At 40.2% G+C, this 21,085-nt stretch overlaps 1 protein-coding gene across 4 annotated transcripts in view; it reads right to left on the bottom strand.

The window, feature by feature from the left end:
* Nucleotides 1-16,840, bottom strand: part of SLC38A9 (solute carrier family 38 member 9) — a 47,534-nt gene extending 30,694 nt beyond the window's left edge. For 2 of the 4 annotated variants that reach the window (XM_048290602.1, XM_048290604.1), the window contains exons 1-6: nucleotides 16,750-16,840; nucleotides 9,895-10,043; nucleotides 1,373-1,505; nucleotides 660-781; nucleotides 452-515; nucleotides 263-356 (exon numbers count right to left, since the gene is read on the bottom strand). In XM_048290602.1, coding sequence (XP_048146559.1) covers nucleotides 263-356; nucleotides 452-515; nucleotides 660-781; nucleotides 1,373-1,505; nucleotides 9,895-9,998 — 517 coding nt within the window. In that variant the 5' untranslated portion in view covers nucleotides 9,999-10,043; nucleotides 16,750-16,840. Of the gene's footprint in view, nucleotides 1-262; nucleotides 357-451; nucleotides 516-659; nucleotides 782-1,372; nucleotides 1,506-9,894; nucleotides 10,044-16,320; nucleotides 16,518-16,749 lie in introns of those variants that run through there. The other 2 variants (XM_048290603.1, XM_048290605.1) reach the window with 2 other exon arrangements.
* Between the last annotated feature and the right edge of the window lie 4,245 nt (nucleotides 16,841-21,085).

Genomic DNA, 21,085 nt, shown 5'->3' with positions numbered 1-21,085 from the left:
AAACCATGCTTGCTGACTGTTTGTGTTTGGCTATAATACTTAGGTCCCAAACAACTGAAGGAATACCTAATAAGGGAAGGCAGGCATTTAGCATACAGAGCTTAGACACAGACTACAAAAATAGAGAGATATTCAATGGAATAGCTTTTATTTGCAGGTCAGGTCTAATGTATAGTAAAGACACATACAAACAGAATCTATTGCATATTGGTATTTCACACTTAATGGAAATATTTGCATTATGAAGCTTTGGATTTCTTACGTATCATTTGCCGTGATTTCACAACTCTGTAACAGCAATAAAGAGTCAAAATGCCCATCAGTAAGATGAGAATAATTCCAGAAGTGAAGCCTGCCTGTTAAGAATGAGAAATACAGTTAATACAAAAAAATGAAGAGTTAGCCATGTTACCAAAAGCATTTTCATATGCATACATTTTTCATAGTTTACCTGTTTTATTCCCCATGGGATACTTAATATGGATGTACCCATCATGGTATTCCATATCATAAATCTAGGAAGAAAAAATCCAGTCAATATTTTAAGAACTACTCTTACCTCATATTGTCTTCTTAGTTAACAACAGTTACATATACTATATAGAACATTCAATAATAATGCATTTTGTGGCTAATATATGGCAAGGTGTTTAACATACATTGTCACTAGACTGGAGTTTTTACCATAGCCATCTGTGCAACTGTCAACTTTAAAAGCAGTTCCTAATGGACTGTACACGTAGATTTCATCAGGAGCTGGGAGTACATGATCAGGAGCAATCTAAAAAGTGGATAAAAAACAAGACTTATTAGTAACATCAATATAACCAATTGTCCTGAATACAGCAAGTCAACTATTTTAGGTCACAAATGTTTCCAAGAAATTACATTAAAAAAAAAATTTAAAAAAGAAAGAAAAGGTTGTACTATGCTAATTCTCTTCCTGGGGGGAAAAACCCAACAAACAGTTGATAGAATTTCTAGAGAGCAGAAAAATGCATTTTCCTTCTGCAAAATATGTGTAAACACACTATGAACAGATCATGCTAGCTCAGCAGTTCAATTACTGCAGCTACTTAAACTGCTTAAATCTTATAGAAGGGAGAAATCTGGGCAGCCTGGGTCACTCTTATAAAATTCATGTTGTTTGTATGTTTTCTTTTAATGGTGAAGGCATTGCACAGGAAGTAAATAACAGCTTGTGATAAAACAAAACCTTTCTAAGGCACTCAGCTACTAGATACTTAATTCAAAGCAAGCTGCAGAACAATTCTCCCCCAACCTTTATTTCCACTGCTTATATAAATCTAGGCTGTGTAAGACCCAACATGCCAGAGACCACCCAGTTAATGAGGCCCTGTCTTTGCCTTACCAATGCCTTGTCTGCAGGGGATGTGAGCCTGCTATAGTAATGAATTCGCTTATTCATTGCTGAAGCTTCATCAGTGACTCTTTGCATGTCATCATTCACACTGACTATGTTTGTGGGCTCCACATGAAATGGTCTAAAGGAGGGGAAAAAAAGGGAAAAAAGGAAAACCCTTAAAACCGTGGAACACAAGATCTAACATACAACTCAGAGAACAGGTCAGCAGTACTCAGGATGGTTTTGTCATTCACTGACACAAGGCAAATGCAAAAATATCAATCAATGCCATTGACAGAAGCTGCCATCCATGAAAGAGCCATGAGTTTATCATCCATATTAAAATGGCCTCCAGCCCAGATTCTGTAGAGCAACCTAACATCAGACCTAATATCCAACTGTTAGTTTTCAACAATGAATCACACCAGAAATACATGTTAATAAGCTTGGGCAAGCTTATTAGTGCTTATAACTGGTGTTGCCAGAACTAGTGCAGAGGAACAGAGGTAGAAACAGAAAGCATAAGAAAGAGGAATGAGCGGTGGCAGTGAGAACCACCTATGAAAAGATTAGGAACTACTAATCTAGCTGAAAACACTACATAGAATTGTGTTCAGTGGGGAAGGAACCAAGACAATGTAAGTCCATGTGCTCACACTATTTTTAAGCCAAAGCAACAGGGAATGGACTTTGTCTCGCTTCCTTCTTCCCCACCTTAGTTAGACTGCAGGCACGGTCACAGCTGCTGAAGGAGAAAGTGGGCAAACCCACATGCCCCCCTTGTTCTCTCTGCACACACAGGGGTACAGAGCAAGCACAGTGAAAGCTGCTCCTAAAGTTAAAACACAACATAAATCCAGCTTCGTGCAAGGAGCACTACCAGACAAACATGTCTGAATCAAGGTATTGCTGACATTTTCTTTTCTAACTCAAGTATAATTTACTTCCATATAGGCATATTATGCTCTTGCTTAAAACCAACATTCATTCCTGGCACTGAGAGGCTAATTTCTCAAACAAGACAGAGGACACTAGTGGCCTCTAAGCCCTAATACACTGGGTTTTTTTTTCCTTTCAGCAGTGCTTTTAATTTTTAAAACTACCTCAACAGCTTTCTGATCTTCCTCTTCCAGGCTGATGTTTAAATCACTCAAAAACCCATAGAAACAGAGATCACAAGTTTCCAACTACTAGGAACAGGAACTAGGTCATCAATAAAGCCATGCCATTTATTCTGCAATATGAGCAGAATCTATTTGAATTGACTGGTTTTCGATATTAATTTCTGTTTCAGACTACAAAGGAACTTGGGCAACCTCTTCAGCTGCAGCTGTCAATACCATCCATAAAAAAGTTCCCATTCTCTTTCCCAGTTAATCATTAAGCATTTGTACTATGACACCACATTTTATCTGTAAGGAAGATAAGGAACACAGTTCTTTGCTCGGTCTTTGGAAGAGATGAAGATAGGTTCCTATTCCTGTGTGCTTAAGGGGAGACAGTATGTGGGAGCACCTAAGAAAATAAGAAAACTTGAGTCACAAAAGTGGAAAATAGAGAATACAAACTTCCATCTCCACAAATTCATTCTTTCTTTTATCTGAATTAATTCTTACATATTCCTTCATCATGGAAAAAATGGCTTAGACTTTCTAAGTTGTTTCCTACTTACTGAAATGAAAATGAACACTTTTAATTCTCTAAAACATTCTCAATTGACTCTTCTTCCTATTAATATGACATGATGGGGGAAATACGTGTTTTGTGTGTGCTCTTTTGTGGTTTTCTTATAAACAATTAGAGAGAGATCTCAATTTAAGAGAAAAAAATTTTAAGCAATAGCTTTATTACTCAGAACACAGGCACAAGGGGCTAACATTCCACATGTAGATGAAGTACAAAAATACTCATGGACTGTCAGTTCCTAAGGACTTCACTTGTTTTAGCATAAAATTTATTAGGTTGAGCCAATCATTGGACACAGCTAAAATATATTTCATTAGAAGACCTGTAAAATAAAAACTGTAGTTCTGAAAAGAGGAAAAGTAACTTGTTTAAATGCCGCCCCACCTCCACTCAGCTCTCTGCTGTTTTCTGTTTGGATCTCTGACATGCACTATATTTAGAACACATAAAAGTATGTGTTTTGCTAATTACATGGGAGCTGCACAGTGTGTAGACCTTCACCCCTCTCCTCATCTCCATTTAATATTATTAGTACATCCCCATAAAATTCCACTGCAATTGTGGAAAGGTTAGTGAGACAAAGTCTACATTTTGCTTCAAAGCAAGTAGATCTGTGACAAAGATTTCTTTCAAGATGGTGTTCAACAGCTGCTAACATGGATGTTGAAGAAAACTTCCAGAGTGTACGACAGCGAGATTATTTTTTAAAGCAATTCAAGATGAAAGCTAAGGATGATTTTAAAATTAAAGTAACAGAAAACATGAATACAACATCCTATTTTATGGGGAAAGCAGTGTTGTTAGTCCAATGACCAAACAAATATAAAGAAAATAAATTATGTGTAGCAAAAACCTATCTGTAGGTAAAAAATTGTTTAAAGAAAGACATTTCATTTTCTTCAGTATTATGAACAGAGTCTGGATTAAACAAGCAACTTATGGTCTAGCACAAAACAAATGGGTATGACCCAGAATCTAATCTATGGATGAGGAAAAGAAAACAAAAGTAAACAATCCCTAAGAAATTCTATATACCTATTGCTTCTGCTTCCTGACTAGAGGAATGCATATGTTTATTGCTACCAATACTTGGGCTACTTCCCCTCTTGATCTCTACTCCTGTGAATCTGTTGAGAATGAAAATTATGTAAAGCAGCAGTTAATTATATTTCTTCTGGGGTACCACTGCACCACTAGCCCTGAGCAAGTGACTGCTAAAACAGACTGACCACCCATCAATTTTATGTTACTTGCAGGTCTCTTTGAAAACATCAGTCTGACTTGGAAGCTGTGTGAGCAGGCTAGGAGGCAACCTTTCTCCCTGATCTCCACTAGGAGAGGGTAGCACCTTGTTTAGGATCAGGGTCAAGGTATTGGTCCCAGCAATACCCAGATCAAAGACTGGTTGTAGGCATAACTCAAATGGCAGTCTGAGAAGCTCTCTCAAAAGCTCAAAGAAGTTCTCAAAGACTGAGAATTTCAAAGCTCAAAGCAGGTAGGATATAATCTGGGATATATTTTGAAAAACCATTTAGGGACCTTATGTCTAACAGGCAAGCACTCTGTACATGCAAGTATTAGCAGGTACAATACATTCCTACAAAAAAATCTGATTTATACAGGCAATTATATCATATCTCTCAAGTGGCAAAATGATTGTGAAAAGAATGTTGGACAAGATGATCTGGGGGAAGGGGAGAGATTGCATGACTGGAGGGTGTGACTATGACGTGAAACACTGCAGATAATTTTCATGCACTGAGATAAACTATAATGTCTCTTGAATTTCATCCACACTAAAAGACACAATTACAATTACTATTTCATCAGCTAGCCTGAAAAACAACACTCTTTTACCAGGGCAAACATACCAGTAAAACAGAGCTGTTTTCCACAGCACCATGAGTATGGAAAACTTGCAGGACCACATGCAGGAGGTCCAAATCTTCCATACATTACACTCTGTAGGGGTATTTCAGAAAACATTCCCAGAAAACCTGCAGCTACACTCATCTTTTCTTACTCACACAAAGGTATAGTTAATAATAATTCTCTAGAGCCAGTCCAGGAAAAGAAAGAAGAGTGATTCTGTCCAAACTTCCTCATGTTTTGAACTTCAGTAGCAATTTTTGCAAGCAAAGAAAATGAAAAGAGATGCTCATGATTAAGGTTTTTCCCAAATACTGTGATAAGCAAAGTTCTAGTGTTGGATTTGGAGGGCTAGCAAGAACAGCATAAAAGGAACACTGGCCAAACACATACAATTTTGTATAAGGATGGTGCATTCATCTTACGGATATTTTCAGCAATGTACTACATCTTGCAGGGCAATGAAGGAGTAAGACTAATGCATATCTCCAGAACTTCTAAATTAAATAATACTGCTTTTCAAGTACCTTTGCTGAAGTATTTTTAAACATCAAACAATTAGTTCTTGAGATGTGATCAAAAACATGGTAAGTATTGAGGTGATTTTTTTTGTAACACTATGTCTTTTAGCTCTACATGATGCTCTTAATGACTTGACATTAGACAAGCTTTACATTTTTAAACAAATAGGCAAAAACCTTCTTTACAGGATGCTTTACAATTTCTTTCCTCCAAAGAGACCACAAGGAGACACTTTAGCTTACTGCACAGATTACTTTGAACCCCACATCAATCACTTACTTTTCAGGGATGTGACAGGATTGTCACACAGAAATAAAGCTAGTAAATTCCTACAGCTTTATTGTCTTACTGAGTTACCAAATTATTATAGAAATGCTGTTTAGGGCAGAGAACAAACTAAGGAGTAAAACTGATTCACTGTATTGGAAATTAAGATAAGGAGAAAAAATAATAAGAATAGGTGGCTATTTCATAATTGGCAACTGCCTATCTGGATAGGAGCACCAGGCACTGGAAGTTTCCCCAGGGAACTGGCCATGGTACCAAGCCTGTCAGAGTTCAAGAAGCATTTGGACACCAGTCTCAGGCACATGATCTGATTCTGGGGGTTGTCCTGTAAAGGGCCAGGAGTTGGATTTAAGGATCCTTGTGGGCCTCTTCCAACTCAGGATCCTCTGCGATTACAGTATCAGTGCGATTCTCTTAAGGAAATCTGTATCAAAGAATTCCCCAAGCGACTTGGTTTCTACTTTCTAAGCTGTCTGAATTTACTGAAGCATTAGACAGTGTGCTTACAGTTATTCTGTAAGATCTTCATTCTCTTGGCAATACGCTTTACCTAAATTTTTCCGCATGGATATCACCGTTATAGTAATTACAGCACGATCCCACAAGTTTCTTAACTTGCATGCTGGATGCAGAACTAAAATACCCTTTCAAAGCATAATGTCATTGCTTGCACACTTTAACAAATTAGAAATCACAAGTTTTACCACAACACATTTCAATCACTGTTCCTCTTCTGTGTCAAAGACAAAAGCTATTTTACTTGTCACTTACCAAGAAATATGAAGGTTCTTAATTAAGGTTACAAATTTTTCCAGTTAATAAGAAGCAGTATTAGGAATTCACAGAAGTGTTGGCAAGAGAGAAATACAGGGAAAGGAAGCCATGGTGTAAAATTATCACATTCGTATGGAGTAATAAAGGCATAATAAATGCAGAAAGGATAGATTTGCACAGGTTGCCGACCATTGCCTACCTTCTTCTAAGTTAAAAGAACTTTGAAAATAAAGGGAATCAACCACTTTTGCATGAAAAAGGCTTCTCTGACTGCCATCTACAGACACTGTTTAATTTATAGCTGTTGAATTTAACTTACTGATGCCTCCTACATTCTGGGAACCTGTGGGACTTCAAAAAGAATAAGAAAAAAAGGCAGAAGTCTTGATCTTCCTTTAGCAGGAAGCATTGTCAAGTTTTTTCATATGCAAAATGAAACATCAATTGCTTCTTTGAAGATTCAAGTATTCCCGACTGACAACTGCAGTATCTGTTGACAGTGAACAGATTTTAAGAGCAGTTGGAAGAAAACAAGAAACTCCCTCTTTTGCATACAATAACTACCAACAAGCCACTGCAGCAATGATATGATGTCGCTGTTGGGGCGGTCACCACACACACACACACACAAGGACAGTGCCCCTTTCAAGGGCCAAAAAGCCGTTTATTAAACAAAGCAGCCTCTTTTATACACTTCTTGTATGTTATCATTCGTGTTATATATTCATTGGCTGCTAAACTACTACAATAGACTCACTGGCTAGTACTAACTACAACATACCTATAGCATAAGCATTCAAGCACTCAGAAAAATTACAGGTACAGATATGTTGCTGTTTTCTCCTTCTATTGTTTAACTTTCATGCTTCTGTTGATACTACATTCTCATGGGTAAAAACTAATTGTTTTTCTTCTCACAGACTTTTCTCACAGTCCTTCTCTAGCCAAAGTAACAGGCCTGAGCCATAATTTTACAAATGCAACAAGGCCTTCATTTTATAAGGTTTTACTTAAATGCCACAATATTCCAGTTTCCAAAGGGCCCTACAAAATGGGAAAAACACCCTGAATACCGTGTGAGTAATTCGGGTCACCACGAAGAACAATAACATCCTCCTTAAAAGGATTAAAAGTGGCTTTATATTTCCCCCAAATTAGCAAAACAATACTAGACAAAGTAATTTACAACTCTAAAAAACAATTAGCTCATTGTTCTTATGTAAACACTGAAAAGCATTCCTTTCAAAAATCCCAAATCCTCCAAGCTGTTAAGAAAACCAAATAACTATGCAAATGCCTCAAATCTCAAGCAACCCAAACAAAAGTGCAGAACAGCACTAAAACAGACAATCAGTAATTACAGCAAATCACACAGAACACTTGAAGAGCTATCTCAATCAAAGCAAAGTGACCAAGCACCCACTTGGGTCCAGTTTCTGAATAGTAAGTTAAAAAAAGGAACAGAGCAAAACCACACTGCATTGTACTACTGGATTTGCACTGTTTGATACTTCTATGTGTAATAATCCTCCTTCCCTGGAGCTGCTAATCTCTAAAGGTTTAATGAAGAAGCCCTTCAAACTGTCCACTGCTCTGACCATGACTGACACAGACCCCAATGGCCTCTTCTTCCTTATTTCTTCTTTTAAAGTGTGGGGGTTGCCTGTTCTAGTATAGAAATGGAGTTCAAACTTGTTTAGCCCCTCTGTGATTTCCAGGTCTTTCTGATATCCCAGGCCTCATGCCCTTCATCCTTGTGCCTCTGCATACCTGAAAGACAAAAACCCTAGGTCATAGAAAATGGGAGAATGAACTCAAGAGAGGAGCAGTAAGGACATTTAGGCAGATCTGCAGAGCTAGAGGCCGTGAATGTGGGCACACAATTCAAGTACACACTTCTGCTTTTAGGAAGGGAACCAAATGCCAGAGGCTATGACCTTTTATGAAGCTGAGTATCCAGACTTAAGAAATCACAGGGAAAAAACCACAACCACACAATATGGAAACAATACCTAACCTCACTTAGAAAAGTGAGTCTTAGCATTTAGGTATTTCAAAAAACCTCTCTCATTGCTACTGCATCACCACAACACCTGAAACCCACTGCTCCTCAAACGGAACACATACTTCCTCCAAAACAAGTTGCTCCAGAAAGTCATACAGATTAGCGGTCTTCCTATGACAAGAAGGCCATGAGGGGCTCAGATACTCCACAATAAGAGAAAGACTTCATTTACATTCATTCACAGTTGCCTTTTCTACCTGAAAGTACTCTACTGTTTCCTAGCCTTTATATACACAATTCTGTATGCTTCTACACCTGTGCTCCCTTTGTTCCCTCACTCAGACCCTTATCCTCCTTCCTTTACTTGCAGAGAAGAGCATGTAAGTAGGCTTTCATAGCTTTCCAAAGCTGGAGGCTGAGATAGCATCAAAGCTCTATCCTCAAGAACTCTTTTTTTTTTGCTGAAGTGGCCTCCAACAACGTGATTTTTTTTTTGTATGCAACACCGCCATCTTCAGTTCCTTCAGGAAAACTGCGTTACTGAAATATGATGGCTGTAAAGAGGAAAAAAAGAATCATAAATAGGTCCAAGAGGTGCTATGGTGCTATTCCTTCATCTAAAAATGCAGAGCTGATGCCTTCAGCTAGTATTACAAGGGCTGTTCCCAGACTGATTTCAGTTTTGGTTCCATGACCAGCCCACAAAAATCTTAACTGCAGCAGAGAAGGTCTCCGATTCCAACCCCCTTTGTGGAGATGTTAAACTCTTAGGAAAAGATGTAAAATAACAACTTAGCTAGAGATATAATTTTTGAAGGCATAGTAATAAGGCTGGACTGACGAATTTTTCATATTTGCTCAATCTCAGAATGCACTACACTTTTTTTTTCTTAAAAAGCAGTAAAGGTCACTCAGCTCACTTAGTACTAGCAAATAATGTATTTTTCCAGCATCACCTGCAGAATGCATACAGCACCATCTACACATATTGATAGCCATTTATCTACAACATCTAGCAAACTTTCTTGCATAGTCTCAACATTTCAGTGAGTTGTTCTAAATAAAAAAAATCATGCTCTAGTATACACACAATATTCCATGTTTGAAGAGCACTTTAAAAGCCTCATGATGAGTTCTTAATGGAGAACTCTCTCTGAAATGATGGCAATAGAAAAATCTTACCCTTGTAAACAAAATACAGTATCTGTTCACCAGGTACTTGGAAATAAAATATTATCATATAGTGATGAAGTAGGAACTGTTTGTACAGAGATTCTGGTTTCCAAATGTGCACCTTCTGTCTTTGTAGGATTCTGTTGTCAAAAACAAAGATTAAACAACTCTTTGCTACATAGTAATTCTTCAGGTTCATCTTTCCTCATACCTTTTGCACTTATAGTCTTCTGGATTAAACTGTATATTCATGATTCCATAATTGCTTTCATCACCACCCACAGGAACCAAGATAGGTTTGGTATCCTCTTCCATATTTGGTGAATATGTCTCCTTTTAGATTCTGTCAGTTACTCTAGCCTAAAAAAAAGGAAATAAAGAAATGAGTCAACTGCAGTTAAGCAAAACTGTGTCCCTCCTATAAATTTAACACTGGTAGAGTCCCACAGCTTCAGAAGTTCCTGGGGTGAAAAGCACCAGTAAAGAACTTCAACACACCACTTGAGAATTCTCATTCCATAATGCAAACACGATGAGGCATATACTGTGGGGACAGCATTTTTTTAAAACACACTATCCAGTCCTTAATCTCTTTTAGCACCACAAGGCAGTATGAATTAAATATAAATTTCGAAAGGACCTGTATTTCTAATACGTAATGGTACAGCTGAGAACAATCAGTTGTAAGAGCCTACTGTTCCACTAAATTACTTCAAACTTTGCAGCAGACACATATGCAGTTTATTTCAGTTCCAGTATACTTCCCACAATAAGGATCAGACTATTGCAGTCCACTGTATCCAGGCTTTTTGAATTAAAGGCAATAAATGGTTTAAGAATGCATTAATAATAACTATTATATGCATTTAGACCACTCCTGGCCAAAGAGTGGAGAAGAGATTGCTTTTAAGCTAATGGATTTCTACTCAGATTGAATTACAGGGACTTTCTGCGGTCTCGTGGGCAACTGAACATATATAACGGCTTAACAGCTCTCATCCCTGCTATCTTCTGAGGAATTCCTCAGCCAGGACTCCTTCAAACAAAAATGCTAGAAGTCAGGACACCTTGAAACAACAATGGTAGAAGTATCTGTTCTTTCATCATTTCAGAATGCTTCAGAATGTTAGGCTGATGGAAAGACAAATGACAACCTGAGATGGCACATAACAAGGAAGGGTAGGTGCTGGATGTTTGAAACCTGGAACGGCAGTGGAAGAAGATAAGATAGAAAGAATAAGGCGTGTATCATCCTTCTGCATCCTCATGGAAATACACCATAAGGGCCCAATCTCAGAAATCACACCAATCCAAGTTAAGCACTGACACAGTTCTATCCCCTCCTAGCTGCATATTGTCAATCCTCTTCCATTAACTTATCCTGCTAATACCTCCAGCAAAAAAAACCCCAACAAAACAAACAAACCAAAGAATCCAAAGGAGATGGTGAAAAAGGAAAGTTACCAGTTTTCAACCACATCTACTCTCTGGGGTTGAAAAAACTGAAGGAGGCACGGGAAAACACTGATGAACAATGTGGCAGGAACTGTAGAAGCATTAAGACTGGCTCAACCTGCTTTTAAAGGAAGTGCTTTTTAGAAGATAGATGCAGGTTATGTCTCTCTGCTCTTAAGGGGAGGGGATCACTAAAGGACCCAGTTTATGGAAATTGTACTGAAAGCTTAAGTCCTGCTTTGACAGCTCAATGGCACTTGTGTGATCCCATACTGAACTGGACAGGGAAGACTGACACAGATGAAAATTAACCATTCTTTCTTTTGCTTTAAACCCAGATCGTTGTTGAGCTTGGGGCTTGTTATCTGTATGCCAGTATGCCTGTGCAAGGGCAGGACAGTGCCATAGAAGCCATTTCATCTAGCAGTGCTGACAGATTCCTCCTAGTTTCAACATCCATGACAAGAGATTTGAAGTTACTAAGTTTAAAGGCATGGCTTTGAGTTTAAAGGCATGATTGTATCTTGGTCACTTCAGCTCTTTGAGAGGATACAGTAAGTAATCAGTGGTAATAATCAAGGGAATCTTAAGAAACTTACTTGCACTTGCTGACAACATCCTTTCTCCTACACTAATTTTTGCTGTTACACTCTCTAAAGCTTTATTCCTTTACCTTTTTCATGCCCAAGGGATCCTGTTATCTCTTTTAACTTACTGCCTTCTCTCCTTTGCCACTCCAGCCCTCTAAAACATCAGTTTTGATCCTCTACCCAAAAGTCCTTCTATTCCACAATACTGCTTCTAGTCCTTTGGCCCAGCTAAACATACTCTTACCCTTCTTAGCTCCTCTGGTGATGCTTAGCAAATGGATTCCTGCTCCTCATGTCCTTTCTATTTTCTGTCTCTCCTACACACTGTCAAAATTGCTTTCCCAACCCACCTTTACTAAGCACTACTTACAAAGCAGTATCTTAGTTCACACCAATATTTTTACTTCCTTTCATGTGACACACTCTTTCTCTCCAAACTCTGTTTGCAGCTCCCCTTTTGCAAACTTCTTTTCTACTGGCTTCTCTAATTTTTCTACAGCTCTAGGGTTTCTCCTTTCTCCCTATCGATGCCCTTCCAGTCAAAATTTACCCTGGTGCACATCAGCTTCCTGCAACAGCAAATACTTCTGAAACAAAAATACAGGCCCCAGAGATCTCATACACTGCTACAGACATGCACCCAGTCCTTTGCCATTCCCATTAAAATATGGTATAACCTTGTTTTAGTCTATTCTATTCTTTCTCAACTGAACATCCTGTATTCATTTTACGAACAGACAAACCTAGGTGTCAAACTTGAATCCCTTCACTTGTTCTGCATTTTGCATCTCTCTTAAGAATTTAAATCACACTTCAGATCTAGCCATAAAAATGCAGATGGAAATTTAAATTCCTAGTGCCTGAATTGAAAATTGAAATACATTCAAATCCCAAGTAGTCAGTGTTTTTAGCCAGAATCTTCCATAAGATCGCAGTACGGACAACCCTTCCTTCTACAGGCCACGGTTTGTGAGACAGATTAAGCAGATAAAATGAGCATCCCTTCCTTAAAACTTGTTAATACTTGTGCTTTATGAGTCAACCTGACAAATGCTGACAACACTGATCACCAGTTTGATTTTTTTTGCACTACTGACATAAAGAAAGAACCCAGATTTTATAGGAGTCCATGAAGAAAAATAATCCTTCCAAAATATATCACACACTAAGTTTGGTTTGACAGCATGATTGAGGCTTGTGGAGCTGTTGCTCACTGACTCTTTACGGTCACTTAGAAACTGGGTCTGCAAAGACAGCTTTATTTTTTAAGTACTTATTGTTGATAACAATGAAGTTTATGACCAGCAAGCTTATGACCAGGAAAAATAGATGCAGCTATCATACATGTAAAGGCTGGAGCTGGAGCCAGTACAGTTTAAAGGACAACTGTAAGCAGAAGAGTAAAATGAAGAACTAACGTGGTTAATCTCTCTTTTATCTACCATCTATGCCTTTTGACTGGACTGCATTCTCCATAAACATTTTTAATACATAGAACGGAGTGAGTTATGCTATCTGAAATTATTGCCTGTTTCCATTACAACAACTTCTTCCCAGCTGTAACCTTCATAGTGTAGCAGTCAGCTAAAGATTCTTCTGAGTATCTGATCTATGTTCATCTCACTCAAGATGTTTCTTTCAAAAACCTGTGATGGGACACGGAATGTTGTCTATACAGTCTATAAAGCTTATAATCAGGGCTGGGATGCCAAACAGAAAGAATTTACATCAAAAACCAAAGTTGTTTGACAAGCTTCATTCTGCTTATATATTTTACGATACACCATAGTTACAGCTTCTATGAGACTACTCTTGCATGCAGACAATTACTATGGGTCTCTGGGAATAAAAGTATGGCTGTTTAGAAATTGAGAAGGCTGTTATAGGGGATACCCCACTCATTTGTTGTCAAACTGGATTTTCCTGCAAGTGGAAAAGAGGTTCCTGTTAGCTGCAGTGTAGCAGGAGTTGGAGATACAAATTCATGGTACTTTCTCTTTAGCTAAGTTAAAAGTAGTGCTGTTCATTCTCAGTCCTTCCTTCTCCTGTTTGTGGTGGCACAACTACTTGTCTTCTTTCCTGTCTTGGTAGAGAGCAGGACTGGGGAAAAGATCTAAAATAGATCTAGCTGAAAGTATAAATCTGAAGGGGGAGGTAATTGTTTTGGTGCTGGTTTGGGACTGTCTGGGCTGTAGAACCAGCAGTTTCACTATCCAGTTGAAAAGACACAGGTATAGTCTGCAGAGGAAAGAAGGCAGCACTAGAGCCACAGCCTGAGGGACCACCTACCTCTTAGAGTATGTTACCTCTTTTCTTACCCTGCTGCTTAAAGTCTGCTTCATACAACACTGGACAATACAAAAGAGCATTTGTGTCATGCACCAGTGAATCATGTTAGCTATTTTGAAAGCAATCAAGTTGGTCTCAAACTGAGCTTTCAATATTTGTGGATTGTTTTCCTGTGTTTTAATCCCTATCCTTAAAATACGGATAATGCCAGTACTTGCCTTAGCTCATGGTATGTTGAGAAATTAACTTTTATACAAAACTTAGTGATCTGTAGTAAGCACTGCAAAAAAACATCCAAGACCACAGTAATGATTTGCTGAGCAGCTGGTAAAGCAGATCACTTTTATGCGCAAGTGAACTGAACACCATTAACTTTGCTGCTCTAACAAAACATTCCCTATGTCTCAAGCCAGACAGTGAGAACTATCTGGCTTGAGAAAAACAGTATCATAATCCATACGTACCAAGATGACTAAAATCACCTAAGTAACTAATTTTCATTGTTTAATGCTCCAACCTTTGAATAATTGAACTTTGCAACCTCTGTCCTTTTAAACATGTTTGTGTGTTTAATTATCCTTGCACAGAATTGCTTTGTAGTATATCTGGTAGTGAATAGAGATTTTCTCCTCAATATATTGCACCCAATATTCCCCTCCAAAAATCCTTTTTGTCTGTCTGGATCTTCTGCCATTTGCTTGTCACTATTCTACTGTTCTGCAAGTCCTCTTTTTCCCCTTGCAGGGATCTGCCTTCTTCTTTCCTCTACTACAAGCATCATACCTCTCCTAACTTTTACTAATACAGCCGTGGTGAAGCTTAGTATGACCTGTTGCCCTATTTGTAATTCTCCTACAAACACCTGAAGCAGTACATCAGAAGGACAGCAAAAGGGAACAAGTGGATTAGAATTTAATAATCCAGGTTTTCTGTTGCTGGTCATAAACTGTGATGCAATACCTTAGTCTATGCAAGTTATTTTTCCCCAGTCTCATTTTGGGCTACATGCCACGTGACTTTCAGATGGTAATGTAAATAGGACTGGACCTTCATTAATCCTCACTGGCTCACCCCTACCCTGCTTTAACTGTCTTCAGGTTCTCTCTCCCGGTTTCAAAGTCTAAAAAGCATGAAGGACTGAAGACAAGGACATAGCAGATTCAGAAACCTCATTGTAGCCTGGTGGCTGTTCTGTGATCTAATAATGTTGGCACTGAAGGGCAAAACTGTATTAGTTGGCTTGCACTTACAATTTACCAATGGCAGTTTATGGCTTAGTTACAGATGTGCGTGATGAAGCTTTAAGATGAGAGACCCACCTTGACAGATCACTCAGAGTTACAGCCCAAGCTGTGCAAGCAGGCTACCAAACCGGTTTACCCCACAGCAGGAACAAAACTGTGTTCAGTTACTCAGTCATCCCAACCATCTCATGAGCACGAACTGTGCTTAGCTGGTATTTATCAGAGAACCTCCCACAGCGGGCAGGAGGAGAAAGGCTTAGAGGATCACTACCCCCACACCCTCCACCATGCCATCATGGTGCTGTAAAAAGAGCAGCTGGAGCACTGAGAACTAGTTGTACTTCATTTCCTGTTTAAAGCCACTACTTCTAAAAACCACTTGATCCTCATGGTTTAAATACCAGAATATGCTAATTGAAGTATTTAGTTCAACAAGGAAATTTTTTTTATAAAGTGCCATTTGGTATAATCTGGTCTCCAATTCTGAGGAGGATAAATACAGTTCAAGGCATAACTGTCAAGTAAGCTGCAGTCTGTGTACATACAAATTATGAGAAATAAGCACGGTCTACACTGAAAGACAAGAACTTCAACACAGGACAGCAGAGTTCCTCCATTCCTGAAGTGAATCCTCCATCAGAAGGGACTGAAGGATGTTATACTGGCCATGAAAGTAGCAACATACATTAAGAGCTCCTTAAAACGAGGACAGCATGCTGCCTCTTGTGGCACCTTATAGACACCTTAGCTATACCTCCTAGAACTCCATTGGTTGAAGGCGATTAAAACTGTATAAGCAGGGCAAGTTACCAACTTTTTGAGGAAAAAAAGACTATTGAATATACAAGCTGAACCTCTGCTGAGCTTTTGTGTTGCTCTGACTGAACCAACAGGTACATGGTCAATGCCAAATGATAAATCTAAGTAAAATTAAGAAGAAATGGAATGTTCAACTAGATTTGTCTTCAACGGATAAAGCTTGTGTCATTTATACATTTGTGGGGACAGTAGATAAATAGTTACAGAAACATAACACTATCACCTTAGGAACTAACTTACATTTTAAACACGATTTTTGTTTTTAACTTAACGGGTCCTCCCTCAGGCCCGTGAAAACCGATATCAACACTTCCCTGCTTCACGGACAGCCCGAAAGGCTTCCATGCCGTTCCTGTACCTCCGCCCCCGCTACGCCCGTGTTCCCACGAACACGGCATGGCCGCTCAGTGCCCGCGGCCGATCAGTGCCCGCGGCCGATCAGTGCCCGCGGCTCCTGCCCGGCCCCTCCGCCCCGCAGGCCGCGCCCTCAGCGCCGGCAGGCCGAGCTCGGCGGGCGGCGGGGGACACAGCGGGGGACATGGAGGGGACACGGCGGCGCCGCCACCCAGCTCTCTGGAGCCGCCCCGCGCCCCGAGACCCCCGCGGCCGCTCCCGCCGGGCCGCCCCGCCCGGGCGCCGCCGCCGCCCCGCCTGACGCGGCTCGTCTACCTGCGGCTCGGCCCCGGCGGCGCCGCGCTCCCGCCGCGGCCACAGGAAGCACGGCGGCGGCTCCGGGCGTGCCGGGCCGCGTAGTTCCCGGAGCGGCTGCGCCGAGGAAGCCGCCCGGGTGCTGTGGAGCGCAGGACTACGATTCCCAGGAAGCGGCGGGGCGGTGTGTCTGCCTTCGCTGCTAGGCGGGATCCTACCGTACGGACAAACGTGACCCGAGTGCCGGGAAGAAAAGATTTGTTCTTGCTGGTGATGAGATGCTGCTAGTGAAAAAAAAAAAAAAAGGGGGGGGGGGGGGGAAAGGAGGATCACTCATCTGCTTGCATGCTTTTGCGGTCAGTGTGCTGACAAAATGCATCCATGACCCTTGCCAAAATTAACCGAGCTGGTCTGCACGTGACTGGCTATAGGGTGATGTACCGTGGGCCTCCTGACCTGCTTAGCGAGGTATGAAACACTTGCTAAGCAAAGCACACTAAGCAGACCAAACAACAGGGACAATCTGCCAGCCAATACCTTTTAGAAAATCACTATTTTAAATCATGGGTTGGATTTTTTTTGTTTTAGTTTGGTTATTTCTGAGTTTTTTGTTTGCTTGTTTGTTTTAATTTGGTACTACTTAAATCAAATTGAGATGATCCTTTTCATAGCTGAAACCCTGGTTAATATCAGAATCCAGGGATATTTATAGTTCATGCTTGGAAAAAACGCTGAATTGCAAGGAAGACAGCAGAGAGAGCTTCCCCATGTGACAATACTACAAAACAAGCTACAGACAAATCACCCCCTGTACTTCCTCTTCAAGTGAGGCCCAAAGCAGAATGTAGCGATAGCAGCAGGACTGCAGGACTGTTCTGCAAGAAAATTGCTGTGTAATTCAATTTCAGACTGCTGACGGAAATGAGGCAGCAGAGACTGAACACTACTCATCATCCTGAAATCCAGCTGCACACAAGCTCATTGGGACCAAAACTTTTGCTTCTGTATCCAGAAAATTCACCATCTTTTGCCTCTAAGTCACTCTTAGAATCCAAGTGTATGTTGTGGGTTTTGGCCATTAGAAGATTTTGGTCGATGAGTCAAAAAGTCCATCCAGCTGCTATCACAGGAACTTGAAATGCAATGCTAACACTGTGTGCTGGGGCTACGAAAGTAAATTAAACTGAAACCCACAAAGGTAGACGTGTGTGAAGAACTTTTTTTCACCATGCAAACTTCTAGTCTTGCTCTCACAAGCCTGTCTTCTGTGTCCTATTCTGTGAAAGATTTGCCTAAGTTACTACTATAGCAGGCAGATGATCTGTATTTCATTGCATTCTTGGTCACCCACTACTGTTCGCAAGTTACACGTAGGAAAAATGTTTTATTGTAAGAACTATAAGCCTAGCAGAAATGTAGCGATTCTTCCTGCTCCCTCATGAAATCTGCTGCCACAGCTGACTTCACAAAAGGCAGTTCAGTCTCTGTCCTGCAGTGTTTGTGTTCTGGCTTTCTATTCTGATGACATGTTACCTCCTGGGCAAAGAATATCTCTTCCTACATGCTTGGACAGGGTCTAGAAAAATGGGAGCCTAAACTAATTTTGAAGCTCTTGGTAAATCTGTAAGACAAAGGGAATACTAATTCCAGCTCTTTAAGAAATTTCCATCTCATGCTATGTTGAATCTTCTTTTTACTGCCTTAAGGCATACTTTACTCTGTACTTGCAGATATAATTGTAGTATGCAAATTCATAAAACTGAGGCATTATAGAACATTATAGTGGATGAATTAATAACCTTCCCCATTGTTGCAAACAGGGGCATGGTCACATAGCTAACAAACTTAGAGGGATGTCGCATTCTGTTAGAGAAAACTCCAGGTTTTTTTCTGAAAGATACTGAAAATATGTCAGGATAGCATTTAAGATACAGAAACTATGTTACACTCAAAATCTTGTTTGTTGCCAAAGAGAAAGTAGACCTCCTATTTAACTAAGACAATCATTTGTTGAAAGTGTAACCAAAATTCTAGGGGGTCCAATCCTTATTAGTCCAGAGCTTTTACACAAAAAGAAAGAATAACGGGTTTTATGCACACATTTACTTCCTACCCCTGTTCCTGGTGCTATGCTCACACTTCTACAGCTGTTCTGGATCATAAGGTTGATGGTTTAATTCTTGGGCAGTGGTGAGAGGAGAGGACATTAAAGCAGATTGTCAGCATCTGGAGCCCATCTCTAAGCGGAATATGATGTTTACATTGCTGATTTCTTCCTTCTTTTAAGGGGTTGCACTTAGACTTGGGGTAAATTCTTACAAGTTTTTGTAAAATACTTCTATATGTTTTTCTGGTTAGCGGCAACTCCATATTATGTTTCGAAGTATTACATGAGATACTGTTTATGTATGTTGGATAAAATTTTATTCTGTTTTTGCTCTAGGTGACTCTGCTTGAGTGGGGCTGGTTGGGTAAAATTACCTCAAGGGTGGTCTGTAAAAATCTTGTGCAACTTGTTCACTGCCACCATGGTTTACATTGAATTGTTAGCAGCCTTAGGGGGAAAAAAATTTAGCTCCCCAAAGAATCCTCTGAGTTGAAGAAATTAGTTACAATTACCATGTAATTTCTTGCTATTCACAAAATTTCATAGTTTGGCTTCTCCTGGTGTAGTGGAAAGTAATTTGGAGGCAGTAGGGAGTGTCCTACAGAGAGCAGAATCAACGAAAAAAATAACCTTCCAAGTCTATCTACTAGTTAGAGGCTGTGACATCTGATTGTAGTTAAAGTGACCCACCAGTGATTACAGATCTGCTACTATGACTGTATTCATAGTAGCTGCCCATGTCTACCATTAAAAGTATGAAGCTGTACGGAGTGCTGAACATGAAGTTACACCGGCAAAGCTGAGGAAATAGTAACCTGCTCATGGAAAGAAGGGGGAACAGTCTGAAAGTTTTCAGTTTGGCTTAGATGTGTCAGAGTAGCACATCTGCCACTAACCATAAATTTCTCAGGAGAACAGACACACTGCTGTTTTTCATTACGGTCATCCAAAACAGAGCTCCAGTACAATGCAAACAGAAGCCATTTTGGCTCCCAAAGCAGCTGACTCTGTTTCCTTGTTTAGACAAGAAGTAAAATGGTTACCACAGTGGGTGAAATTTGACTCGTGAGATTCCCTGCTAGTTTCAGGTGCTGCTTTGGGAACTCGTAAACAGATTAATGCACTTCCCACAGAGATGCTCCCACTGCAGATTCTTCATCCTTGGACATTATGTGTCTGAATACTTATTGAAAGCTGGTAACTCCCAGCATTAAGCACATCATACACACACACACACACACACACACATGTATACGCACACATATATATAAAATCTGGTCGTGCAGGTTTAACCTCACTGTGGGACAGAGAAGCTGGTTATGTCTCTTACTCACTTTGCACTCTAACCTGAGTCCTGTCTTGATGCTCCTGAAAAATGAGCAGCTACAAAGGGTAGGGCTTAATTGATGATGGCTAATGAGAAAATAACAAAAGCATTAGTTCAAAGACCACTTTCCAAAATCTTCCAACTGCTGAAGGAATTTGCCTTGATGCTCAAAGCCCCTGCTAGACATTCACTGCAGAAATACGGATCCCGTGTCACCTCTCTACAATAGAAGGCATTAAAGTTCTTGAACAGACACACAACTTTTCAAATTGTTTTTCTGATGAGGAAAATCTGTTGAACATGGTGGAGCAGGTTAATGAGTTTTACCATGTTTATGAAATGACATAGGACATTCCTTAATGTTTTTATGAATAAGCATTGCTGTGTTATCTCACAGCATGAAGAGAGGTACAGAGAAGACACACACTGCACTGGTAGCTTGGAGACCCAAGCTGGAGTGCCAGACTACTTGTTACTAATTTTAGTAGATGCATTGAACTGATAGAAGTGGAACCCGTGTTCTCCTCCTCTCCAGCATCACGTCCTGAGCCAGGAATTCAGCTATCTTTCTTATCTCTGACAAGTCTGGTAAAACAAAAACCAGCGGCAAAGAGTCATTCCTAAGTTTGAGCTGTCCGGGGAGGTTAAATCTGTTTCGTTTTGTTTTTTAAACATGTAACCTGCCTAACACAATTTAACCTTTTTTTTTCTTCTTTTTTTTAATTCCAGCAAAAGCACATGTCCCATTACTATTACACTAATGCTTGACAAAGGTGTCCGTAGTAAAACGTTCGCTGTGCCAGCTGCGGCTCGGCGGCTCCTGCCCCGCCAGGCGCCGGCAGCGCCATTCCCGCCCCAGCGGCCGCACGTGAGGCGCCGGGGCGCGCCCGCGGAGCCCGGGCGGGCCGCGCGCCCATTGGCTG

The sequence above is a fragment of the Corvus hawaiiensis genome, chromosome Z (genome assembly GCF_020740725.1).
Source record: "Corvus hawaiiensis isolate bCorHaw1 chromosome Z, bCorHaw1.pri.cur, whole genome shotgun sequence".
In the NCBI taxonomy this organism is placed as follows: Eukaryota; Metazoa; Chordata; class Aves; order Passeriformes; family Corvidae; genus Corvus; species Corvus hawaiiensis.
This window is presented reverse-complemented; position numbering and strand designations above follow the sequence as displayed.